The sequence below is a fragment of the Xenopus laevis genome, chromosome 4L (genome assembly GCF_017654675.1).
Source record: "Xenopus laevis strain J_2021 chromosome 4L, Xenopus_laevis_v10.1, whole genome shotgun sequence".
In the NCBI taxonomy this organism is placed as follows: Eukaryota; Metazoa; Chordata; class Amphibia; order Anura; family Pipidae; genus Xenopus; species Xenopus laevis.
The window spans coordinates 14,082,701-14,110,594 of record NC_054377.1 but is presented as its reverse complement, the minus strand read 5'-3'; the positions used below and the strand labels follow the sequence as shown (position 1 = coordinate 14,110,594).

At 40.4% G+C, this 27,894-nt stretch overlaps 1 protein-coding gene across 2 annotated transcripts; it reads right to left on the bottom strand.

Moving 5' to 3' along the window:
• Positions 1–51: 51 nt before the first annotated feature.
• Positions 52–27,652, bottom strand: immp1l.L (inner mitochondrial membrane peptidase subunit 1 L homeolog). Of its 2 annotated transcripts, none has more exons than XM_018257449.2 (6): positions 27,304–27,652; positions 11,042–11,170; positions 10,865–10,953; positions 8,152–8,278; positions 662–772; positions 52–212 (listed from the first exon to the last, which is right to left on the bottom strand). In XM_018257449.2, the coding sequence occupies exons 2-6, from the start codon at positions 11,144–11,146 to the stop codon at positions 147–149; spliced, it is 498 nt and encodes a 165-aa protein (XP_018112938.1). In that variant the 5' UTR covers positions 11,147–11,170; positions 27,304–27,652; the 3' UTR covers positions 52–146. The 2 variants fall into 2 exon arrangements, with proteins under 2 accessions (XP_018112938.1, XP_041445846.1); XM_041589912.1 differs by lacking the exon at positions 27,304–27,652 and adding an exon at positions 11,258–11,346.
• Between the last annotated feature and the right edge of the window lie 242 nt (positions 27,653–27,894).

Here is a 27,894-nt window from a genome sequence, read left to right as displayed (position 1 = left end):
AAGTAGAAGCTGCAAATTACGAAAATAAAATAAAAACAGGAGAAAATTTTTTTAAAAGAATTTATTGTAAATAAACTAAAAAAAAATAAATCATAAATTACTAACATTTTACAATTTTAAATGAACTCTAAATAAAATAGCTATGGTCAATTATCTTGTATCCGCCCATTCGGACTTTCTTTCAGTGGCCCAAAAGATTCGAGCGGCCATATCTAAAGGAAACAAATAAATATTACAATTAGAATGCACTCAACCGATCATTCTTTAGCAGCACAGTGCAGGTATGGGACCTGTTATCCAGAATGTTTCGGGACCTGGGGTTTTTCAGATAATGGATCTTTGTGTAATTTGGATCTCTACTAGAAAATCATATAAACATAAAATAAACCCAAATAGGCTGGTTTTGCTTCCAATAAGGATTAAATTATATCTTAGTTGGGATCAAGTACAAGTTACTGTTTTATTATTACACAGAAAAAGGAAATCATTTTTCAAAATTTGGATTATTTGGATAAAATGGAGTCTATGGCTTTTCCGTAATTCAAAGCTTTCTGGATAACGGGTTTCCAGATAACGGATCCCATACCTGTACAGGATACACCGTCTCATCTATAGCCATAAATCCAAATAATGGGACATTCAAAAAATGATCTGTCTTTACCCGTAGACAAATACGACCCCTGATCAGTGCATAGGGGACCGGCCCGTAGCGTCTGGAATCGGTGGAATTTTCTAGGTTATCACCTTCTAACCAAACATGACCTTTGGGGACCTGTTGGGTTTAAAAATCAAGACATCAGCAAAATATTAGTCCAAACATGCAATATCATAACAGAAAGAGGCACGGTTTTGTTTTATAGCTGCTGTAGATTCATAGAGTTGGACCACCCAACAAGCCCAATCGTCTCCTCTGTTCACTCGATCATTGGAGGTTAGGATCTTTTTGAATTTGGGAGTGGTTAGCTGAGCTCCACTCATGGTTTAAGATAGGTAATCACAGCCAAAAGACATTGGGGCAAATTCACTAAGCAGTTGCGCCAGCGTCCGCTTCGCCGCACTTCGCCAGGCGTATTTTCGCCAGCGCTACGCAAATTCACTAAAATCCGAAGTTGCGCTCAGGGGTAGCATAAGGTTGCGAAGTTGCGCTAGCGTTAATTCGCCAAGCAAAGCGAAGTTACGCTAGCGATGGTTAATTTGCATATGGCGCCAAATTGAAGTTACAATGGAGTTATACGTAGCAGAACTACACAAGCCTGGGAAACCTTCAAAACAGCAAATAAAATTTTTATTTTGCCCTACACATGTGCCCACTGTATAGTTAAGTTGCCATGAGTTAGGAAATGTAGGGGGGAAGGAGGGGAGCCCCAAAATTTTTTCGATCTTTGTCAGCCTATCACCCATAAGAAATAAAAAACGCCAGCGTTTTTTTGGGACTTAGAAATTTTTTTTACTTTTTTTGAAGCAATCCCTATCTACTCTATTGCACTTCACCTGGTCTGAGGTGGCGAAGTCTGGCGTAAGATAGCGTTCAGAACAATGCGCGTGTTAGTGAATTTGCGTAGTTACGTCCGTAGCGCAAATTCGCCAGGCGTGAGGGTGCGAAGTAACACTATCGAATTTATGGCAGCGTCCGTTAGTGAATCGTGAATTAACGAAAATGCCCAACTCTGGCGAATTCACGCTAGCGTTAGGCACTTTGGCGTTTAGTGAATTTGCCCCATTGTGAGAGACAGGGAGAGCGAGTTTGGATAATTACATTTTGGCAACCAGAAACCTGCACTATTTTTGGGCCAGGCCTCCTTGGAAACAAATTTAGGGCTTATTCTAAGTAGGGATGCACTGAATCCACTATACAGTACTTTTCCTTCGCGAAAGATTTGTCCGAATACCGAACCAAATCCTAATTTACATATGCAAATTAGAGGCGAGAAGGGGAAAACATTTTTTACTTCCTTGTTTTGTGACAAAAAGTCACGAGATTTCCCTACCCACAGATAATTTGCATATGCAAATTCAGATTCGGTTCGGCCGGGCAGAAGGAATTGGCCAAATCTGACTGAAAAAGGCCGAATCCCGAACCAAATCCTGGATTCGGTGCATCCCTAATTCTAACTATGATTACATGTACGACATAGTAAATAGCATAGGTCAATGGTTTTCAAAGGGAAAGTCATGGTCTTCTAGAAGTCCTCAAGAACCCCACCATTGAGGAACAAGCTTCTCTAACAGATCTCATCTGGCTTCTATCAGAAACTAGTTTTCAAATGAATATGAAACCAGATCTGAACGAGTTTAACATAATACATATTCATTTCTTAAGCATTTTGGTTATTCTGTGCGGTTTATGTTGAGGTAGATCAGTAGCCGAGGACTCTGCAGGAGGAACCAGTAATTGTCATTAATAAGACTGTTGCATCCAAGTGGAACACAAATATGTTGCAATAGTGACCTCCCTCCTCTAACACACACAGCACATACAGTTCACACATTTGATGTGTCCCCCTCACAGGCCCCGTTACCACAACTCTCACAAAAAACACAGATCCCCCAACGTTATAAACACACTAAAAAGGAAGAAATCAGGAGGTTATTGTCCGTGGCTTGGTCATTAATTTAATGGACTTCAAAAGAGGTCACCGTGATGTTGACTGAAAGTCTGTCCTCTTGTCGCAGGAAGGGGGCAGCCACTGATCAACATCCCGAGGCCACAACCGAGGCTAGACCTGTTAGTCAGCTCCTGACGAGTTCGGCGGTAATTGATGGCGACACCAATTACACATAATCTCGTCATTGCATCGGAGTGGGCTTGTCAAGGCTCTAATTAAGATCGCAGTTCAGAGTTATGTGCAACACATATTGTAATGATGTTCTCCATCGGGGGAGGAGGCTCAGATCTCAGAAAACGAATGATGGTAACAAGAGAGTTCCACGAAAAATATACAGCATCCCGTTCTGATAAATCTATCTAAACAGGCAATGGGGCACACTTAAGTACGAAGGAAGTAGATGGATGCGCCAACATGTGGGGGGGGGGGGTGGGCGTCAACCTCAGCGTTATAATAATAGAGAGAGATCATGGGAAGTAACTTTACATTGCCAGTGAGACTTCTAGTGGTTGAAGTAATCGAGTGGCCTCACCGTTCTAAGGCTACATACCTTGACTGGAAATACTAAGGCTCTTCCAGAAGGAAGTAAGGGGAGTTGGTGGCTATGTGTTGTAGGAAAACGGGGGAATCGATTTGACAGCTCACGCTAAGGTTTAACTTGAGAGCAAAGTCACTGCATGAGCTTTTGGATCATGGAGGGATTGAGCAGTTGGCTACTCCTATGACACCATGCAAGAGTAAAGGTGGCCATACATTGAGAGATCTGCTCGTTTGGCGATGTCGCCAAACGAGCGGTTCTCCTTCCGATATGCCCACCTTGAGGTGGGCAATATCGGGCTGATCCGATCGTGGGCCCTAGGGGCGGGCGGATCGCGGGACTGCATCAACAAACAGATGCGGCCGAGATCCGACGGGATTTTTAGTCCCATCCGATCGAGAAGTCGGCCAGATCTCGATCGGGGAAGCCCGTCGGGGGGCCCCATACACGGGCCAATAATCTGCCGACTCGGTCTGTCGGCAGCTTTTATTGCCCCGTGTATGGCCACCTTTAGGAAGATCTTCCCCTAAAGCAACGCTCAATCAGCTGCCTTGGATTTTGGAAGTGATCCATACCCCACATATCCCAAATCTTCACCGGACGCTAAATACAACTCTCTGGCTCCCAGCCTATGGAAATTGTAAAGAAGCTTTGATCAACGAATTTACCATCTGAAACACATTCTACCCAAAATGAATCAGAATACCCTCTTTTTTTCTACATGAGTGCAATGAATAAGGCTTGTGCTGATCAAATGTTTTGCCTCTTGCATTTATTTAGAAATATCTGATTTTTGTTATTTCTTGCATCAAACAGGGAAACATGAAATTGAAATTAAAGTCTTGTTCTACTTCCTGTTTGTATGAGCACAAGCAAATCACCAGTCCTCTCAGAAGCACTCTGAGCTGCTCCTTATCTCAAAGCCTGGTAGGCTGAAACTGGTGAAAGGGGGTTGTTTATACAGAGGGCTTCCTAGTGGAATATATGCATGCTTTGTACAGGATATGGTATGGATTATGCCTCTAGATTTTGTGAAGCACTATCCAATGACATGTAGACAGAACTGCGAATGAGTGCATGTCAATACATACAGGTGCATGGCCTCTTGCTCAAACTACTGTATGAAGAGTTGGTCCTCTGGCATGCCCAGTAGCAGGGCTGTCATTAGAAATCACCCCCTGGCCCCACCCACCCTGTCGCTCAAGCCACACCCCAGATCCCGCCCACTCCACACAGTTAAAAGACCACACAGACATCAGCGCTAAAAAGTAACCCCTCCCCCCCCCACAAGTTCTAAAAAGCTATTGATTGTCAGGGCCCCATTATAAGTTAAAAAAAAATAAAAATAAAACATTGGCGCCCATAAAAGTTTTTTTTAAAAAAAGCATTGGTGCCAGTTCCCCCCTTACAAGTTAAAAAAAAAAATGGGGCCCCAAAAATGTTTTTTTTTTGGCCCGATATCGATCGGGGAAACTTGTCGGATTTTAACCTGATATGCCCACTAATGGCTGAGCGATATCGGGTGAATCCGAACGATCGGATTACAATGCTACGAATGGGCAACAATGGGTTCCAGGTCCTGGATTGTGGAAAAAAAAACTTGACTGATCGATATCTGGCCGATTTTCGGCCTGATATCGTTCGGGAGGACCCGTCGCGAACCCCCCACACACGGGCAGTCTTAAGGACTGATATCGGCAGATTTAATCTGCCCATGTATGGCCACCTTTACTTTAGGCATTGTTTTTATTATATTGATGGTTTAAAAAAAATTACATTCGAGTAAATCAAAGGTTCCCAGTTGATCCTGCTGCAGGAAGCAGTTCTCTATTTGGGAGAGAAGCTAGGAGAGGGAGATTGTGAAAAGAACTTAATCTGAGAGGCAGATAATACAAGTAAATCTTTCCTTCTCAGCTATCCCAACTGAGGTCGATTAAAGCGCTTCCCCTCTTTGGAACCAGCTTCGAATGTCATTGCTTGGCCACCCGCGGGGGGTTCCTTTCACCAAAAGCTGCTTTTGTGAATAAACCGCAGGTGTTGCCGTCCTTGATTAAAATGAAATATGATGAAAGTGGTAAGAGTATCAGATGACAGATATGAAGCCGTAATGAATTGTGCCGATTTGATTGGTTTCACAGCGTGTAATTTGTGAAGTCACGTGACGGGAAGCTTTACAGTTCGTCCATTTGTCCTCGGCAGGGAAAGTTCGATATACCTGTTCTTTCACTGAGCTGATCAACTTAAGGATGATGATCATGGCATTCTTTGAAGGGGAAATATTGCTTCTTATAGCAAAACATTCAATTCCTCCCCTTTTTTCAAACAAAACTCTGACAACCCTCTTTTTTGGCCAGAAAAACAAGAGCTGCTATTTTGTTCTCAGTGGGGCAGTTTGGGGGTGGGGGGGGACAGGAGGCCTCTTGATGGGACCCAGGATTGTTCTCAGAGTTTCTTTCTCCTTTAAAATATATAGTATCCCGCATAAAGTGCACCTGACATGGAACGATCTGCTTTATGGTAGATTTGTTTATGGCTGATTTCCCCACCCAGGTGATGGACCCGATTGGAGGATCCGATTTGGCGAATAAGTGCTTGATAGATACCTGGCGGATCCCTGCCTAGATATTGGTCAAGGAGCCATTGTTTGCGTCAGTAGACAACTTGTGTGACCAGCTTAATTTGTCCTCTCCACCTAAAAGTCAACTTTCAGCTCTCCCATGTAAAATAAAATTCTTCTGATAAATGCCTGGATTGTTGGTCTCCAGTCAATAAGTATCTTTGCCCCATTACAGAATGAAATCTCTGCCAATGACTCAACTGGTTTCAAAGTGATTTGAAGGGAGTATCTCGTCTGCATCTTTGACATGGACCGGCCTCCATTCTGCCCACCCCCGCGGTACTCCACTGCTTTAGATGATATTGGAGGACCTTGGGTAACTATTCAAGGAGTGGGTAATGAAGGCTTGTGAGAAAATAACACACAATGGGAGACAACCTGCTACTGCAGGAGACCAGTAGGAGACATGTCTGATGACTACATACAACTGTTGACACACCAAATACGATTCTAAAATCAATCCAATGGTAAAGATGCTTCCTCGGGCAACACCACATGTCTATAAGGATGTCTCAAATTATTTTTATGAATACAAGTCAGCTGCACACATTAGGGCTTTACCTTTCCCTTGTCCTGTAGACCGTCCCTTAAAGGAGAACTAAACCCTAAAAATGAATATGGTTAAAAATAACATATTTTATATACTGAACTTATTGCACCAGCTTAAAGTTTCAGCTTGTCAATAGCAGCAATGATCCAGGACTTCAAACTTGTCACAGGGGGTCACCATCTTGGAAAGTGTCTGTGACACTCACATGCTCAGTGGGCTCTGATTGGCTGTTGAGAAGCTAAGCTTAGGGCTCGTCACCAATTATCCAGCAGAAAATGAGCTTCCCCTGTAATATAAGCTGATGCTACAGGTTTGCTGATTATTAAATTCTGATGCTAATTGCACTGGTTTCTGTGCTGCCATGTAGTAATTATCTGTATTTATTACTAATGACATTTCTATTCTATGTGAACTGTATATTGGGAGTGGGTCCCTAAGCTCAGTAAGTGACAGCAGCACAGAGCATGTGCAGTGAATCAACAAAAAAGGAAATGGGGAGCTATTGGGGCATCTTTGGAGACACCGATCTTTACTGCTAAAGGGCTGTGGTTGCCTTGGGCTGGTACAGAAGCACAAAACATAATGTATGACACTTCTAGCCTACTTATTTTTTTAAGCTTTAGTTCTCCTTTAAAGGAAAACTATACCCCCCAAACAATGTAGGTCTCTATAAAAAGAAATTGCATAAAACAACTCACATGTAAAACCCTGCTTCATGTAAATAAACCATTTTCATAATAATATACTTTTCTAGTAGTATGTGCCATTGGGTAATTATAAATAGAAAACTGCCATTTTAAAAAAATAAGGGCCTCCCCTGGGATCGTACGATTCACGGTGCACACAAACATATCAAACAAACTATAGATGTTATGGTTATAGACCCCTTTTCTTGAAACCCCCAGGTCCCCAGCATTCTGGATAACAGATCCCATACCTGTATATCATAAATACAATGGTGTTTTGGAGGATTGCACTACTGTAGATCACTGCAGGCATCTTCCCTAAACTCTGTGGGTGCCGACCTCGACAAGTGATTGTTGTGTTTAGGGATGTACCGAAACCACTATTTGGAATCCGGCTGAATCCCTGAATCCTTCATGAAAGATTTAGCCAAATACCGTACCGAATCTGAATTTGCATATGCAAGTTATGGTGGCTATACACAGCCTTTAGACCAATTAGGCAGCTTATCTGCCCGTGTATGGGGGCTTCCGACGGGTCTTCCCAATCGATATCTGGCCACAATATCTATCCGGAAGGTTTAATTTTTCCCGTCGGAGCCCATTACTCCTCGTTGTAATCCAATCGTTCAGCCCTAGGACGGAATGTTCGGATTACCCCGATATAGCCCTGCCGTTGGTGGGCATATTGGGGAAAGATCCGCTTGTATGGCAATGTCGCCAGACAAGTGGATCTCTTTGTGTATGGCCAGCTTTAGGGACGGGAAGGGAAAAAGTGGAAAAAACATTACTTCCATGTTTTGTGACAAAAAGTTACGTGATTTTCCTCCCCCTAATTTGCTTATGCTTATGCAAATTAGCCTTTAGATTTGGTTTGGCCAGGCACGCGGATTCTGCCAAATCTGAACCCTGCTGAAAAAGGCAGAATCCTGAACCTTATCGTGGATTTGGTGCATCCCTAGTTGTGTTTGAGGATTGACAAACACTCTACAGTCCTAAAATCTGCTTACTTTTACAAGAAAAAATAGTTTGAGACTATATATATATATATATATATATATATATATATATATATATATATATGTGTGTGTGTATAATAATAAAGAATAAATACATGGTATCCATACAGCCATCAGGCACAGAGTCACAATACCTACGTAAGTGTGTCTTTTGAGGAGTGCCGAGGGGCTGCTCGTGCAAACTTTGTCGCCTTCCAGTCCAATGACTCTCTTGCAGATGTTAACGCTCGGCTTGTCTGGGCTTTTGGCAACTATGATATCACCCCTACGCAGAGAGAGAAAGGGGAAGAATCGCACAAGGAATAAATATTCTGTTGCAGAACACTTGGGATGAACGCTTTAATCTTGCAGTTGATGTATTGGGGGGAGAATGTATTGGGGGGGGGAGAAGAAAAATCTTGGGCCAGATAGCCACACCTGGCATTCTGATTTAATGCCAAAAGTTGAGCAAGCACAAGTCATGCACCAGTGAAGTAGCAAAAAAGAAAATATTTCTATTAAAGCACTGGTAGCTATGTCAGCTCTACTGGGACTGTACTGCCAGCCAGGGACGCAACGGACCAGCTGCCTGCAACAGATGAAGCTGCGAGAAAAAGGAACAGAACAAACCTTAAGATTTCAGATCGTTGTGCCCTTAAAGGAATGAAGCTTAAGGGTAAGGTCACACTGGGCGATTTGTGGAGATTTAGTCGCCTGGCGACTAATCGCCTCATCTTTGCAGCAACCAATCTCCTCAAATGCCTTACCTCTGTTTTGCGCCGGTTAAAATGAAAAATCGCCTGCGGCATGGCACACGCGACATTTCGTATTCCGAAGTCGTCTCGCGAGGAAATCTCCTCAAATCGCCCAGTGTGATCTTACCCTTATCTTTGACGGGAACATGAGCCACATGACTTGTTGGCACAAGGTTTAGGTGGTTAGTGACTCTACTAAAGTCTATAATCTAGACCAAGGGTTAAACTAACCTTGTTAAAGGACAAGGAAAGTATTTTTTTTTATCCCCCATGATTGTAAAGTCCACCCTATGAAGTACCTGGTCGCTAGGTTTTTTAGTGCAAAATCCGTTCTGTTCTCCTGTTCCGCATCCTAGTCTGTAAATGAAGCACATCGTTATCAGCGCCGACATTTTCTTTTTTCAAGATGGCGCCGGTTGTTCATATGCGCATGCGCCAAATCTATTACGCGCATCACGTGCGCGAGCGTCACAGTAAAGTAAAAAAAAAAAAAACGGATCCTAACAAGTAACAGGCAGTCCGGCAAGGCGTCACCATAGCAACCGTTTAGACGTGTTGCTATTGGTGCGCGCATACAAGTGGGAGGGCACAAGGACAAGCTTTGTGCACAGTTTGCACGTCCTCCTGCTCTGTTAGCTTGTTCACATATGAGCTCTACTGCGCATGTGCTCCCTTTGAACGCTTTCAGTGCGCAGAATCCTCTGCCTTTGTCTGTGTTGAGATCGGATGCATCATGGGATTTTTTTACACAGTACTGTGCGGTTATTTCTGTAAGCAGCCTGCAGATGTCACCAAAGGCTATACACAGAGACGATTGGAAGGCAAGGCTGACTACACAAAAGGTATGCCTATATCTGAAGCAGGATTTATGTATACACTTTCCTTGTCCTTTAAGTATTATCCTCTGATGAGCAAACTGTCATTAGCGCATTAAAGGGTTCATGAGTTGCCCGTGGCATTTAGATCGGTTTGATTAAGCAATGGGATGGAAGAGTCTACCTCTGATTATTACAGGGGAAATATTCTTCATTTAAAAGGGGTTGTTCACCTTTGAATTAACTAATATAATGTAGAGAGGGATATTCTGAGACAATTTGCAGTTGGTTTTCATTTTTTTATGATTTGTGGTTTCTGAGTGATTTAGCTTTTTATTCGTCAGCTCTCCAGTTTGCCGTTTCAGCCATTTGGTTGCTAGGGTCCAAATTACCCTACACACAGAGACTGGAATATGAATTGGAGAGGCCTAATAGAAAGATGAGTAATAAAAAGTAGCATTAACAATACAATTGTAGCCTTACAGAGCATTTGTTTTTTTTAGATGGGGTCAGTGACCCACATTTGAAAGCTTGAAGGCAAATAATTCAAAAACTATAAAAAAGAAAAAATGAAGGGCAATTGAAAAGATGCTTAGAATAAAGACCATTCTATAGAATACTAAATGTCAATGCAAAGGTTAACCACCCCTTTAACATTGGATCATCTGGGGTCCCAACACCTAATTTATCCAGCCTTTGTACAAAATGAAGAACATCAATTGGACTAATTATAGAGGAGGTCCTGTGGCAGGCCAGTACTATTGTTAGTTGGCTTCCAACTTGGACCACTAAGTATTGGTTATGGGTGGGGCAGGGTTGCCCATATTGATCCAAAGGGCCCATGTTACTCTTAATTTGCCCCTGCCTGCACTCTGCAATTATAAAAAATGCAAAAATGCTCGGCACTGATAATACTCCAGGGCAATACGAAACATCATAGGGACTGAAAGACCAATGTCCACATAATTTGAGGTTAGACCAAGCTTTGGAGTAGGAAGGTGATAGTAGTAGTATGGAGTAGGCAGCCTCATACATATGACAGGAGATGAAATGTATCTGCCGATTAAATAAGAAAACTGAAGATGTGCAAATTATGAAAAATAGCGCAGATCCACATGACTGACAGGCTCGTGGCCTCGGCACATTGACAGCCCGTGAGCGACAGCTTTTCTATAATACACATGTACAAAAGAGGCAAGCTGAGCAAAGACAATAGGCCCAGACAGCATTAATAAGATGCAAATAAAAAGTTATCATCAGCCAGACGCTAATAACTACACCGTTAGTGGAGAGAAAACGTACTTGTGGATTGAAAAGAAGTGTCGGCTTAAATTGTTGCAGAGCAGAACATCATAATTCTGTATGGTTGGTTCCATCGAGGGCCCGGAACACTGCAGAGAAAAAGGAGGAATATGTTGGCTAAACGTCTGGTTATGCATTTAGGTTTGAGAGAACAACGTAGGGGAAGCAGGTACTCACTATAACGATTTCTCCCATGTACTCGAAAGTGCAGTGCGCTATGCAGCCATACTGGATGGTGTATCCCAACAAGCCCAGCGTCTTCCCCACAATTCTTCTGATCATACTAATCTGAGTGTAAACCTCTCTCTAGTAAACAGAACCAAAGACAAAATCAGTGCACAGACAGTATATTTTCCTCTAACCCCTCAGTTGTCTATTAAAGGGGTTGTTCACCTTAAAATCCCCAAATTCGAATGTGGAATCACACCTCGACCACGAAAACAGTCCGAATTCAAATATTCGCCACCTAAAACCTGCAGAGGTTATTTACAATTTAATGGCAGAGGTCCGTTGAGCCTTTGGAGATGTGAATAGCCTTCCTGACATTCAAAGTTTTGTTTCAGGAATAAAACTCGATTCGTACAAATCGAATACGGTACGAATTTTCAGGTTGGAACCATTTGAACGATTAGACATTCAATTTTTTTCTTAGAAATTCAACCTTTGATAAATGGGCCTCCCGTATCATGTAGAGAGTGATATTCTGAGACAATTGCAATTAGTTTTCGGTTTTTTTTTCATTTTTATTTGTGGTTTTTGAGTTCTTTATCTTTTTATTCATCTAGCATTGATTTCAATAAGAAATGGCCTCTTCTTCGGGTGACTAATCTCCCCGAACTGCCTTCCCGCCGGCTAGAATCTAAATAGTTGACGGGATGGTTCGATGATTCGTTTTCCAAAGTCGCCCGAAGTTTCCTCGTGACTTCAGAAAACTAAGTGCTCCGAGCGCCATTCCGCCAGTGATTTAGATTCTAGCCGACGGGAAGGCAGTTCAGGGAGATTAGTCGCCCGAAGAAGAGGCAATTTGTTGCTGGGCGACTAAATCTCCCCGAATCTTAGCATGTGCCCTTACCCTGAAGGGGCACACAATGTATGGCCGGCTTTAGTTAGTTGAGCCTAGGAACCCAAGCAGCGTTGTGAAGCATGGCCATAATTCACTACGGCACTGTCCATGGTTAAGAACATTGTCAATTTGTTTAGAATAACTGTAAAAAAAAAAGTAACATATCGAAATGTAGATTTAAGAAAATCTGGCACCCAACAAAAATACAGTATATAATTTCAGACAACATAAGGTAAAAAACATAAAATTGGACCAGCAAAGCTCTGTACTAAAGGTGCCCATACATATGGAGATCTGCATATTGGGGGTCTCTCCGTAGGGCCCAACGATTGGATCACAACAAGAAGAAAACAGGCAGTCGGATCGAGGACAGCATCAATGAACTGATGCGGTCCTCGATCCGACAGGATTTTTAAGCCTGGCCGATAGACATCTGACCGACTTTTGGCCAGATATCGATTGGAGAAGCCCGTCTGAGGGCCCCATAACTGCCGACAGTTTATATCTGCCCGTGTAAGGGGCACCTTAAGTTTAAGCAATGTGCACCCCTCCATAAACTACATTTATCAGCACGGTCAGGGGGATGCGGAGTTGTAGTTCAATATCTGAAGGGTTGTGCAAAAAGCACACACAAAACAAATCATCATTTATAAGCGGCCCCTAGTAGCACAGCATACAAAGTCGTCGTTATCATCGCCTGCCTTGGGGCCAGATAGTGACCAGTTTATGAATACAGTTCTGCGCCTCCTCCTCCATCAGATTTTTTTTCTTTTGATTGTTTATAAAATTAATCACAGCACGCCGGGCAGAAATGGCTCAGAGCCTCATGAATGACATCCAAGAGATGGGAACGGATTAGCTCTCAGTTGCTGCCAGTTAAAGCGCCAGGTGGCTTTTTCTGCACTGAAGGTGTTGCTGATAATCCCATTACTCTGGTACTAAAATCTCGCACACATCAAAATTATCACCAAGGTTCCTTTTCATCCCATCCTTTCCAAATGACTGGAAGGCGCTCCACCTGAAAAGTCACATCCACATGCAGCTGCTGTTCTAGCAGCCGGCCGACATCCCGAGAATGCCAATCGTGTTCGAACGCCGCTGTGCTGGTGGCCCCATATTCCCTGTCCAATAATACATCAGTTAAGAAATCCTACAGCTACAAATCAAGTTTAATCCTACCAGGGACCTCATGTTGGTTCTTCTCTTCCAAAAAGGCAGCAGGCTTTGCTGTCTATCTCGTCGACTGTCAGGGGAATACCCTCCAAATCCCAGGCCTACTTAGAAGAATAAGCTAAGGATCACAAAACATGACCTCTAAAACCTTGATATGACTATATTGTAACCCAGAGGCATTAATTCTTGGTGAAGATTAGAACTCTGCATAATAAGATTACACAGCAAGTGAATGCTATCGAGGGAATACCCATATGCACTCGCCTGGTTTTCTATAGACTGCCAGGACTACACAATGTGCAATGCAGACGGAGCAGATCTTGCCCTTTCTAGCAGAAATAAAATAGATTCACATAAATTAGTTTGCCAGTTCTAGGCTTTATAAATCCCCCTATTACATGTCTCATTGTCAGCTCCTCAGAGAATTGCACTCACAAATGCAGTAGTCCCTTCAACAATGCACCACCGAGGCCAAACCATAGGAAAGGGGGGGGGAGGAGAGAAAGCGTATTGTGTGTGCACTAATCTCGGATTACAACGCCAAACATAATAAAATTAATAGTAACCATTCTACGACGTTGTGGGATATTGGGGGGTTAGGGCTTGGTACATATTTAGTGAAAGTAAAATGAAGTAGGCTTCCTCCATTTATCTTCATTAACTCCTCTGTCTCAACACAATACATTGCGTTAAAATAGATCAGGAATTAGTCGTATTTGCGCGGTTACTGCTAAAGCTGACCCTAGTTTGGGATGGTGGGAGGAATCTAAAAAATATATTAAAAAAAATGAATATACCAAGGAAAGGAGAAGGGACTCATTGCACATTTAGGGGCCGATTCACTAAATTCGAGTGAAGGATTCGAAGTAAAAAAAACTTCGAATTTGGAAGTATTTTTTGGGCTACTTCGACCACGACTTCGAATCGAAGGACTCGAACTAAAAATCGTTCAACTATTCGACCATTCGATAGTCGAAGTACTGTCTCTTTAAAAAAAAAACTTCGACCCCATACTTCGGCAGCTAAAAGCTACCGAAGTCAATGTTAGCCTATGGGGAAGGTCCCCATAGGCTTTCCTAAATTTTTTTGATCGAAGGATATTCCTTCGATCGTTGGATTAAAATCCTTCGAATCGTTAGATTCGAAGGTTTTAATTGTTCGATCAAAGGAATAATCCTTCGATCGTACGATCGCAGTATTTGCGCTAAATCCTTCGACTTCAATATTCGAAGTCGAAGGATTTTAATTCCTAGTCGAATATCGAGGGTTAATTAACCCTCGATATTCGACCCTTAGTGAATCAGCCCCTAAGTGTGTGTTTAAAGGTTGTCTTTGCACCTACACAACGCCCTTCGTTATTGTACAATACCCTTTCTCAGGGATCCTTAGGTCTTCTTCTCCTTCAATCAAACCTTGAAACAGGTCAAGAGAATGATTGGAAGTCTGGCTTTCATCCTCTGCAGATCCAAAGACCCACTATCCACTCTCAAACACATCTCCACCATTTTCATTAAAAAAAACACATACTTTTTAAATGAAATACAATTTGCACTTGCTGCTTCTAAAAGACTAGGCCAGCTTAACCCTTGTGGTTTATACGGAAGGTAATATGGCAACAAGGATAAGAGGATGGAGCTTCCTCCAGTTTCCTCTGCAAAATGTTCGTTTAGCCCAAAAGCTGATCAGCACAATTTGGATATTTATATAGCCAGCTTTTTAACCAAAAGATGTCTCAAAAATTGCCCTGTGCTTGGTCAGTTTAGAAAGCAATCTTTTTCAGTTTTTCCTACTTCAAAGTTCATGTCTTTCTTTTATTATATTTACATTAAGTAACATTTTAATCATAATAAAAACCATCCGCTTCTAATATATTGCGGTGAAATGCTTTGTTTGGCCAGGTCACCAAACTAGTTGATCTAGACCTGATTTGAACACGCACAAGCTGGGCAATATGGGGCTGATGCAAGCCCTAGAGCCAACAATTGGATAATCTATAGCAGTGGTCCCCAACCAGTAGCTCATTAGCAACACGTTGCTCTCCCACCCCTTGGATGTTGCTCCCAGTGGCCTCAAAGCAGGTCTTGTGTTTGAATCCGGGGCTTGAAAGCAAGTTTTAATTGCATAAAAACTAAGTATAGTTCCAAGTAGAGTCTCCTGTAGGCTGCCAGTCCACATAAGGGCTCCCAAATGGCCAATCACAGCCCTTATTTGGCACCCCAAGAACATTTTTCACGCTTGTGTTGCTCCCCAACTCCTTTTACATTTGAATGTGGTAAAAAAAGGTTGGGGACCTCTGATCTAAAGGGTCGTAGGGAGACTCATCAAACGAGGACCGCATCAAGACACCAATGTGCTCCTGTTTCAAATCTACTTGATTGATATCTGGCAAGCTGGTTGGTGGGTCACATACAAAGGTCAACAGGCTGCCGACTCTATAGTGTCGGTAGTTTCAGGAAAAACTTGAATTCTTTTGGGTTTAAAAAAAAACTCAAATTTTTCCAAGATTTTTAATATGCCCCGAAGCTACAAATAACTCGAATCTGAAAATACTCCGGCTAAAACCTGTGAAGGTCACGCCTTCATGATGTTCAGGGTTTTTTTGGTGGTTTTCGCTCGAAAACTCAATTGATTCAAGTTTTTTTTTTAGCCGATAACTCGATCAATTAGAGTATTTCAGTTTTTCCCCCTGATTGCATGGATTCAAGTTTTTTTACAATCAAGTTTTTTACATACATAAGCAAACATTCGTATTTTGAGTTTATTCGAGGTATAAAATGACCTCACAAACTCGACCTTTGATAAATAGGATTTCTTTATTGACTTTAGAAGGCTTCTTGCAGTTCATCTTTAACTATTTATAATAGAGGAAAGCAAATACATTAATAAGAAGGATTTTCATTATTATGGTAGCCTAATCTAATTCTTAAACAGGATTTACATTTTTCCCATAAAAAAACAAAAACATATAGGCATCTCTTTACCAGTTTATTGCTTAAAATATTAAGCCTACTATACTAAAAGTAATAAATGTATACAAACATACAGATATCAATAATGGACGTAGAGGCTATTAGAATCCTTAGAACATGGTAAAACCACAAGATAAATCTCCAACAAACGTTGAGGGAAATGATATACAATCATCTTTAATCCCTTTTTAAAAAGCCTATGAATAAAATTCATCACTTTTTAAATACACGGAACCCATCAACTTGGAACAAAAGAGGTCTTAATAAATTTTCAAAGCCCGCAAGAGGCAAAGTCTCATTAAAATTATAAATTGCACAAACATGGAATGAAGATTTTAACTGCGGTGCAACTAAGCAGATTACAGCAAACCCCCACGTTCCAGATGAGAAACATCATGGCCTTCCCAGGTGGGAGACTGCAACAAAAAAAAAAAAAAAAAAGAGACAGACCAGCTTCTCTGCTAGGGAAAAAAACCTTGTGATCTTTCATTGCTGCTCAGCAGATGACGGCCAAATATGTTGATTATTCTGTTTCAGCTGCTAATCTTGTAAAGGAGAAGAAGTGATAAGATCTCTTGTTAAATCAATATGCTGCCTCTCATTACATTTCACTTTAATCACCTTCTTTAATTTTCCCCCTCATCTCAAAAGAGGATTTTTTTTGGAGGTGACCAGCATATGGCAATATACAAATATATATATATATATATATATATATATATATATATATATATATATATATATATATATATATATATATATATATATATATATATATATATATATATATATATATATATATATATATATATATATATATATATAGACAAATACAAGATTCCTCTGCACTCAACCCATTATCAATATATTTAAGACAGAGACATTTTGTGCATACTGCTACTGAAAAATGCCTTACCCTTTAAACAAAACAGGGATTGTTTGTCCATATATTGCAATATATTTAAGCTGGCCAACTACGTCAAAGTCATCCCATATCTGGCCAGTCCTATGCTCAATTTTCATCTGATTCATTAAGAATTCTATGGTTTAATTATACATTTTATAAAAGGGACGAATACGTTTTACCTGCAACTTACTAGCTGCTTTCAAAGTAAAACTCCCAAACTTGGCTGCCCTTTTATTAGACACCAGTGGGATCACCTGACTATAGTTGGAGGGGGTGGGAGCTACAACATGGAGCTGGTCACTGCTCTTGTAGAACTATAACAAACAAGGGAAAGTTGTGCTCACCACTAGTTTTTAAAAACATTAGGCGGGGGTGCAATGAGGGTGTGACCACAAAATACATATAGACAAATACAAGATTCCTCTGCACTCAACCCATTATCAATATATTTAAGACAGAGACATTTTGTGCATACTGCTACTGAAAAATGCCTTACCCTTTAAACAAAACAGGGATTGTTTGTCCATATATTGCAATATATTTAAGCTGACATTATTATTTAAATACTATTGGTTTAATTAAAGCCAGACAAGTGAAGTTAAATGTAAATTAAAAATGAAATTTAAATATATATATATATATATATATATATATATATATATATATATATATATATATATATATATATATTTAAATTTCATTTTTAATTTACATTTAACTTCACTTGTCTGGCTTTAATTAAACCAATAGTATTTAAATAATAATGTCAGTTAGGACTTTTATTACATATGAGCAAAGATACTAGGGAGCTCATATGTAGTTAAGTCCTAGAAAATACCACTAGGAAAGAACTAGACTTGTTTTATATACAGGTATGGGATCCTTTATCCAGAAGGCCATTATCCAGAAAGCTTTGAATTACAGAAAGGAGGAAAAGACGAAAATAATCGAAACTTTTTTTTTTTTTTTTTTAAATGATTTCCTTTTTCTCTATAATAATAAAACAGTCGCTTGTACTTGATCCCAACTAAGAGATAATTAATCCTTATTGGAAGCAAAACCAGCCTATTGGGTTTATTTAAATGTTTATATGATTTTCTAGTAGACTTAAGGTATGGGTAAGAACCCATCAGGCACAAAACGTGTTAGGCCTTTTTCCATTTCCTAATAACCATTTTTTTACTTTTAGAATTATTTGTTTTAGAAGACTTTTTGAGGTCTCCATATTTTCTATGGAGTTGATAATATGACTCTACAGCCCAACTACCCAACTGATGGCATTGCAAAGAAATACTAATGTTTAGTCGCCGGGCGACTAATCTCCCCAAATCGGAGTGTGTGCCCTGACCCTTAGCCCTACAGCACATAAGTAGTTTTGCTAGTTGCTTTAGTGGAGAGCCATGGTGCACAATATGCCATAAATCATCCCTTTCCAATCCAAAGCACCGGAAAACTCTGCCTATTGCCTGCTATAAGCAAACCATTTCTCATGCTTAAATATGGGTAGCAGTGACAAACTATAGCAAGCATGTTGACTACTACACTTCTCCATTAGACCATCGCAGTGGTCAACGTGTCCAGTGTGCAACTGACCATGCCCCTAACCTAAAGTTTTAAAATACCAAAGAGAAAACATTAAAGTAGAAGGAAAGTCTTTTCTACTTGAGGGTGCCAAATGTTAGGCACCCCCGAATGATTGTACTGTATATACTTACCTGAAACCCCGGGCCGGTATCAGCAGAAGATTGTACCGGCCCGGGGTTATTCCAGTGAGCACATCGAGCGATCCACCTCCAGCTTCTTTTTCTTCAGATTTCCCGGGGCAGATGCATGTGCAGTAGGATGAAATAGCCGTCTTTTTAAAGTTTGGCTTTTCACACTACTTCTCTTGCACAGCTGCGAGAAGAAAGAAGAAGCCGGAAGAGGATCGCTTCATGGTGCTCACTGGAATAACCCAGTGCTTTCACGTAAGTTAATACAATCACTTGGGGGTGCCTCATCCTCCAAGTGGAAGAAGACTTTCCTTCTCCTTTAAAGAGGACGTTCTATTACAGGATATGCTACAATGTCTTGGATGGATGAAACCAGAGATCTTCAACCTCAAATTAAAGAGGAGGCCGATCCTAATACCAGATGAAGTCTACTCTTTCCATGATCTACAAAATGAATATTAAAAGGTTAATATGGACCATGTTTTCAAGCAAAATGTTGCTATTGCTGTATAATTCTACTCCTATTTTTTTTTTTTTTTTTTAACTACTTAAAATATAAAAATATTTCCTTCTTCGGGGACTTACAATTTTTAAGAACCCCCACCCCCATGAGAAAGAAGAAGAAATTAAAATGGCCCATTCTTTGCTTGCGGGATTAGATATTGCACCAGATCTGAGCTCTTATCCTTTCCTGGTAACTTTAAAGGAAAATGAAGTCATCTTCTTTGCAGTTATAATTCCAAACTCATGCTGTTCAGTACTTACAAGCCTCCCAAGATCCAAATATCTTGTTTCAGCACACAGCATGCCCACAGCTGGAAGCCAAGAAAATCACATGACAGCAAGGTCCCTCTCGTCAGGTGACTCACTGGTTAATCTGATTTGCTGACCATGAAACATTAACCAGTATATCGACAATAGTCTGTACACGATTAGCGTGACAGGCCTTCCTGGGCGAACAATGTATTAACTGGCAACAGAGAAGGCCACCACATTCCAGGAAAGAGGAGGGAAGACGGGTTTCCGATGAACAAGGTGGTAGACGCCAATAAGAAGATTAGGACCATGAATACTCCTGACCAGGCTGTATTTTTGAACTTTGTTAAAAAAATAAATAAACACCCTGGATCCATGTAAGGAATGGCCACAAAAATAAATCGAGGTTTATTATATGAGCCCCTTAATGTGATAAGGATTCTAAAGTCAAACGAACCTTAGCAATTTTTGCAGCATTTGGCTGAATCTAGAGAACCATTTTTTTTCAAAAAGCAACCGTAGAAATGAATACCTTCAACTAAACCGCAATTAACTTTTTTTGTCAGGATTTTTTTTTCTCGACTGCTAGCATATTTATGAAAAAAATATAAATCAAAATTGGAAAGTATTGCTGCCTAAGAAAACAGAATTCTTTCACTCAACTCCACAAATGTTTGAATGTTGTAATATACCTCTCATTGTCTTCTTTAGAAGGGGACAGGTTTTAATTGCAAAATCCTTCCATTCAATTACTCTAAATTTTTCCCCGAAAATTGCAATCTCGAATTCTGTCTAGTGTTAGACTGCACCAAGTCCAAGCCCTTAAAATCTTATGAGTTTAAATAGGGATGCACCAAATCCAGGATTCGGTTCGGGATTCTGCCTTTTTCAGCAGGATTCAGCCAAATCCTTCTGCCAGGCCGAGCCGAATCTGAATCCTAATTTGCATATGCAAATTACATAGTAACATAGTAACATAGTAAGTAAGGTTGAAAAAAGACACATGTCCATCGAGTTCAACCTTTTTTTTTTTTTTTTTTATAACTACCTAAAATTAGGGTGGTGAAGGATATAGCATAACTTTTTGTCACGAAACAAGGAAGTAAAAAATGTTTTCCCCTTCCGGGGGTTCGGCTGAATCCAAAATAGTGGATTCGGTGCATCCCTAATTTTAAAGCTCTGAACAACAATTAATTTTTTGTTAATTGAGTTCAAATTCTCATATCAAAATATATAAATCAGGCTTCAGATTTGGTTAGATATTCAGCCAAGTCCAAAATGCCTGGTGGTGATGCATCCCTCATTTATATTCAAGGTGAAGTCTCACCAGTCATTCATTTATAATTCAAAGTTTGGCAGGCAAAGTAGGATTTGGATTCTTCTATTCCACCGTAGTTTTGGTGGAGGATTTGATATCTGTGTCAGTGCTGTACATTCTATGACCTATGTCATGGAAGGGTTTAGAGCAGAATTATTAAACATATAAAAGTATGGGATCTGTTATCCAGAAAGCCCCGAATTACAGAAAGGCCATCTTCCATCGACCCAATTAATCCAAATTTTTAAAAATGATTTCCTTTTTCTCTGTCATAATAAAAAGATAGCTTGCACAGGTATGGGACCAGTTATCCAGAATGCTCGGGACCTGGGGCTTTCCGGATAACAGATCTTTCTGTAATTTGGATCATACCTTAAGTCTACATGAAAATCAATTAAATATTAAATAAACCCAATAGGCTGGTTTTATTCCATTAACGATTAATTATATCTTAGTTTGGGTCAAGTACAAGATACTGTTTTATTATTACAGAGAAAAAGGAAATCAATTTAAACATTTTGGATTATTTCGATAAAATGGAGTCTATGGGAGACAGTCATCCCGTAATTCGGATCCCATACCTGTACTTGATCTCAACTAAGATATAATTGATCCTTATTGGAAACAAAACCAGACAATTGGGTTTATTTAATCTTTACATGAATTTATAGTAGAATTAGGGGCAGATTTATCAAGGGTCGAATTTGAAAAGCTTCAAAATACTAATTCAAAAAGACCAACCGAACTTAAATTTAAGGGTTTTTTTGAACGAATAGGTCCGTTTTCGATCAAACAGGTCCGTTTTCGATCAAACAGGTCCGTTTTCGATCAAACAGGTCCGTTTTCGATCAAACAGGTCCGTTTTCCGTCTAATAGGTCCGTTTTCCGTCTAATAGGTCCGTTTTCCGTCTAATAGGTCCGTTTTACGTCAAGTTCGAATTATACGAATCAAAGTAATAGCGCATTTGAATCGTATGATTTGAAATTTCCCCCCCAAAAAACTTTGATTTTTCAAAGTCCACCAATTGACTCCAAGTGGGTTCTAGGAGGTCCCCCGTAGGCTAAAACAGCAATTCGGCAGGTTTTAGATGGCGAATGGTCGAAGTCGAATTTTTAATTCTAATTTTTTAGATTTCTTTTCAAATTCAGATCAAATCTGGACTATTCCCTAGTCGAAGTACACAAAAATTAGCTTGAAATTCTACATTTTTTTAAATTCTAATTTTCACTTCGACCTTTGATAAACCTGGCCCTTAAGGTATGAGGATTCAAATTACAGATCCATTATCCCAGAAAACCCCAGGTCCCAAGCATTCTGGATAACAGGTTGGATAACAGGTCCCATACCTATATACTTTACAATTCCCAACAGCTCGGCACTAGTGAGGTCCTAGCAATAATTGAAGGCTCAGCGCTATCTGCTTAAGATAAGAGCCCAGCATTATTTTAAAATTTAATTCATTGCAAGGGAACCGCTTAATTCCTAAAATGTGTAATACACTCTAGAAAAACATACAACAGAAATAGGCCCGAAAGGTCTTGCGTTTTATGTTAATTCCTTCGCAGGTATAAAAAAATATCATTACTGGAGAAATATAAAAAGAGGCGGTGTGATAGCACTCGAGAGAGCGGCGAGATACATGTGTAATCTCATCTCATGTGTAATAGAGAGAGATCTGGGTTGCTCAGTAATGTAACTCCTTAAGTGCTTCAATTGCACAGCTTTCATAGCGCTCTCCCATCTCTGCTCAAACCACTCCATTTATAGAAGGGACAGCAGTAATGACATATTTAAGAGAGCCAAGTGCCCGGTTATCGTGTTCATGAATGAGGTTTGACACGGACGGTCTCAAAAACACTCTACAATAAATTGTATTCCTATATTAACTAGAATACCACCAGGACAGCCTAAGCATTTTTATCACGAGGAAGTGTATTAAAGGGTAACTATACCATACATTTCTCTTTGGATTTCCCAAATGTTCATGGGTGAACGTATATTTATATTTTACTAGGGTCTCCATAGTTTAGATGAAGCTTTTAACGGCTTAGTTAGCAGATTTAGATTTATATTCCAGCTCCTGCCCTTTCTCTAACATCATTGGAGGCGAGTAAACACTAAGGGGGTTATTCTTATCAATATTTTCTGCTAAAAACTCAGATCAAATCCGCTCCGGTTTTTTACGCTTATTTATTTTTACATTTTCCCCCAAAAAAATTGCGGGGGAAAAAAAAAAACGGAGTTTCGCGTTTTTTTCATCCGATTTTCAAGATTTTTTCTGAATTTTCAACCAAAAACTACAGGGTATTGCACGAAACCCAGCGCACATCAAAAAATCATTGGGACTTCTCCCATTGACTTATATGCAACCTCGACAGGTTGGAGATTCCGGATTTTCAGATTCAGACTTCATTCTCGGGGTTTAAAAGTCCGAAAAATGTGTGATTTTTTAAATTTTTCGGGATTTTTGCATTCGGAGTTTAGTAAATAACCCCCTTAATCATAGGCCTATGATTATGAGGGTTATTTATCAAAGTACAAATTTATCTCAATATTTTCTGCTACAAACTCCAATCAAAACTGCTAGGGTTTTCTGAGCTTAATTATCACATTTTCCCGAATATTTGCTTTGCGGGAAAAAAACAGATTTTCACGATTTATTCCGATTTTTCATTTGATCTTCACAAATTTTTCAGATTTTTCAGCCGAAAACTCAGATTTTTGCCCGAAAACTTTGGGGTATTGCACGAAACCCATCGCACATCAAAAAAATTATTGGGACTTCTCTCATTGACTTATATGCAACCTCGACAGGTCTGAGATTCCGGATTTTCTGATTCAGATTTTTCCATCCTCAGGGTTTAATAAATTTATGCATAAATTCGATTTTATAAAAAAAAATCCTGAATTTGGGAGTTTAGTAAATAACCCCCTAAGTAACACGAAGAGGCAGATTCATCAAAGGTCGAGGTGAATTTTCAAATTCAAAAAGCTATTTTTTGTGTACTTCGACAAGGGAATAGTCCAAATTCGACTCCAATTTGAAAAAAATTTGAATATCGAAATTTATTACGTACCGTCTCTTTAAAATGTCGACTTCGACTATTCGCCATCTGAATTGCTGTTTTAGCCTATGGGGGACCTCCTAGAACCTATATGGAGTCAATTGGTGGACTTTGAAAAATCAATGGTATTTTTTGGAAAAACTTCGATTTGAATTCAATCGAATGCGCTATTACTTCGATTCGTATGATTCGAATTCGGTCAAATACGGACCTATTCGATCGAAAACGGACCTATTCGGCAAAAAAACAAACAAAAAAACTTTGACTTAATTTCTGTTGGTCTTTTTGAATTCGAATTTTCAAATTCGTAATTCGACCCTTGATAAATATGCCCCTACATACACTAAAAACAAATGCTCTGTAAGGCTACAAATGTATTGTTCTTGCTCATTTTTATTACTCATCTTTCTATTCAGGTCCTCTCGTAATCACATACCAGTTTCTTATTCAAATCAGTGTATGGTTGCTAGGGTAATTTGGACCTTAGCAACCTGAATGCTGAAACTGTAAACTGAAGAGCTGCTGAATAAAATGCTAAATAACTCAAAAACCACAAATAATAAAAAATGAAAACCAATTGCAAATTGTCTCAGAATATCACTCTCTACATCATACTAAAAGGTAACTCAAAAGGTGAACAACCCCATTAATCTTCCTGACCTGCGGGTCCCGGGCTGGACACAGCTTGTAGTTACTAATCTTTCTATTGAGGCCCTCTCCTATTCATCTTCCAGTCATTTATTTAAACTGCTACCTGGTCGCTAGGGTAAATTCACCTTAGTAACCAGGTGCCTCGAACACCCGTTCAGCCATGGTTGCTGAAAACGTTGGGGGCTGGCCAAAAACTATTTACATCATGTCTAGCCTATAGGGTCTTTGACCCATCACTTCAGCCCCTTCAGCAGTGGCATTAACAACAGAAATGTCAACTGCATAAGCAAATCCAAACAGATCTGGGGGACATTTTTGGCTGCCCTGTCCTTCCCCCATTTTGCCCATGGTCTGCCCCATTCTGCCCCTGCCCAACACATGCTGGACTCCCTGCTCCACCCCTTCTAACAATATTGGGAGGAATTTGGGTGACAATTCTATTAATTTCAATGGAACTTGTATGTTAGGTTTCAAGTGCAAATTACTACAAGAGACTGGGGCAAAGGGGGCTGAAACCAGGAAGACACTCGAGAAATACGGGTCTGTTACAAATCAAATTCTCCATCACATTAAGGAACAGTAACACCAAAATATGAAAGAGTCTTAAAGTAATGAAAATATAATGTACTGTTGCACTGCACTGGTACAACTGTTGTGTTTGCTTCAGAAATGCTACTATAGTTTTTACAAACAAGCTGCTGTGTAGCCATGGGGGCAGCCATTCAAGCACAGGATACACAGTAGATAACAGATAAGTACTACTATAGTTTATATAAACAAGCTGCTGTGTAGCCATGGGGGCAGCCATTCAAGCACAGGATACACAGTAGATAAGTGAGCAATTTCACAATTTGGGGGTGCATAAAGGGATTCTGTCATGATTTTTATGGTGTAGTTTTTATTTCTAAATGACACTGTTTACACTGCAAATAATTCACTCTACCATATAAAATGTCATTCCTGAACCAGAAAGTGTATTTTTTAGTTGTAATATTGGTGTGTAGGGGCATCTCAGGTCATTTTGCCTGGTCATGTGCTTTTAGAAAAAGCCAGCACTTTAGGGTGGAACTGCTTTCTGGCAGGCTGTTGTTTCTCCTACTCAATGTAACTGAATGTGTTGCAGTGGGACCTGGATTTTACTATTGAGTGCTGTTCCTAGATCTACCAGGCAGCTGTTATCTTGTGTTAAGGAGCTGCTATCTGGTTACCTTCCCATTGTTCTGTTGTTAGGCTGCTGGGGGGGAGGGTGATATCACTCCAACTTGCAGTACAGCAGTAAAGAGTGATTGAAGTTTATCAAGACACAGGTCACATGACTGGGGGCACCGGGAAACTGACAATATGTCTAGTTAAGAGTTCAAAATTAAATATTAAAAAAAATCAGTTTGCTCTTTTGAAAAACATAAGTCTGCAGGAGCAGCAATATTATCTGGTGCGTTTTAAGAAGAAAAAAAAACATGTTTTCCCATGACAGTATCCCTTTAACACATTGGTACCCAGACCATGGCTGAAGATGCTGGCATATGCCAGAGGGGCTGCTGTAAGACACTTTAGATCAGTCACTATTTATTGGGCCTGTGAGGGGCTGTTTGGGCTTCTCTGTACCGGATACCAGAGGGCCTATTTTGAAGTAGCCTGCCCCCAAGTGTATTAACCTTTCCTTGCCCTTTAATAGCATAACCACCAAGTACTGGATTGGCTGTGATCATGCAGAGCAGGGCTGCCAGGTTGGCAGGTTTCTAGACAAATTGGGCTACTAATGTAAAGCCCAGGCGGGTTTTGAAAGTACAAACTAGCCATGGTGTGGATTGGGCTACTTTTTGGGCTTTTGGCTGGTTTGTACTTTGGAAACCAGCCAACATTTTTCTTGCCCTACTGTGCCAAGCCTGTGCCTCCCAGTGCATGTTGGCTAATGTAGTTTTTGCTTAATTTGCCGACTGTTAAGTTTAATGTAAGACTACAATAGTCCGCATGCAATGGGACTGGCTTGTGTAGTTACCAAATTTTAGGCACTGTACCCCAGTCTCCCGTCCCTCTATTGGCCACCACAATATATTAGGGCTTTATTGGGCCCCTATACCTCCTGGACCCCCCTTTGTATTAACCCCCTGCTGAATTTGTCCCATTTTGCTTCATGGAAAAATTTGCAAATCAGTGAAAATTTGAAAAAAAGGTTTATTTTCACATATAATCATTTATTTTTTTAGCTTTTCGCAGCACATATTGTGCGATTTTTAGGCTACTTTTGAAGTCCCTCTTTGGGCTTTATTTGTAGCCGACTTTGAAGCTGGTTTTGAAAAATTAGACCCTGATGCGGAGACTGTTCATGAACGAGGAACCCGACATTCCCCCAAACATGTCCCAACTCACAGTATCACTTACCGTAGGCAGAGGCTGCACCCACTCCCATCGATTCAAATACAAACCCCACAATAATGTGCATCTCCTATAATGTTTCAGGAGTCACAACAGAGCAGCGAAAGGAACAAAAACACAAGACTCTGCTTTCACGAACAATTATCTTTACAGGGAACGTTAAACCCACAGGAAATACTGTTATGGACGCACCAAACCCATTCTGAAACCTTGCCAAGCATGATATTTAGACACAATTGTATTGGTGGCTTTACTTCCCCTTGAATGAGCAGATAAATTGAGGAGACAATACATAGGAAGGGCACGTGAAGAACAATGATGCAATATCCTTCACTTAATGTTAACAAAGCGTCAGTAACAACATACAGTCTACACACAATGGGTTAATATTACCAGGGAAGCAGAAAGTAACGTGACAACGAAGTTCTCACTTCTTTACTTGACTCACCTTCAGAACCACTTCTACTGTTTTGATGCCGGCAGCCCTGAAACAGCAGCTTCCCCCGCCTCCTAATAAAGTCTCCGCTGATTGGCTGAAGGGTTAGCTACCTCTATGGCGATAAGCGACTTGTCACTGTCATGTGCCCCCAGAATGCCTTTCGTCGTGTAAGGGTGAAGCAAGATGGCGGCGCCCTGTCACTGCGGCGTGAGTGCTGGAGATGAGGCTGTAGGGATGGGGATCAGCTTTAAGCGGAAGGTCCGAGGGAAGTTCCCAGCTATCCTAGGGACTCAGCCATCCGTTCACAATGGGCAGCTCCTTGTCTCCGCTGGGGTTCCCTCTCTGGATCACATTTTAGGTCCGTTTAGCTGTTGGTTATTAACTTCAGCTGCTGTTGTTACTTATCTCTCTCACACACACACACCCTATCTCAGGAGTTGCTTAGTGCTGCTGGGAGTTGTAGTTCATACACAGCTGGCCCTGTATAATTCTACAGGTTTCATTCAGCAGTGCCACCACTATCTGTATCCTTGTCCACTCATAATTCGCTTACTTTTCAATTGGTCTTCATTTTTTATAGTTTTTTTGTTTAAAAAATAT

What these genes read in the sequence shown, in the direction of transcription:
- immp1l.L (XM_018257449.2), bottom strand. Translation starts at nt 11,146, where the DNA reads ATGATCAGAAGAATTGTGGGGAAGACGCTGGGCTTGTTGGGATACACC. An exon ending in ACATGGGAGAAATCGTTATA is followed by an intron (nt 10,954 to 11,041) that starts GTGAGTACCTGC and finishes TTTTCTCTGCAG; the next exon opens with TGTTCCGGGCCCTCGATGGA. An exon ending in CACTTCTTTTCAATCCACAA is followed by an intron (nt 8,279 to 10,864) that starts GTACGTTTTCTC and finishes CTCTCTGCGTAG; the next exon opens with GGGTGATATCATAGTTGCCA.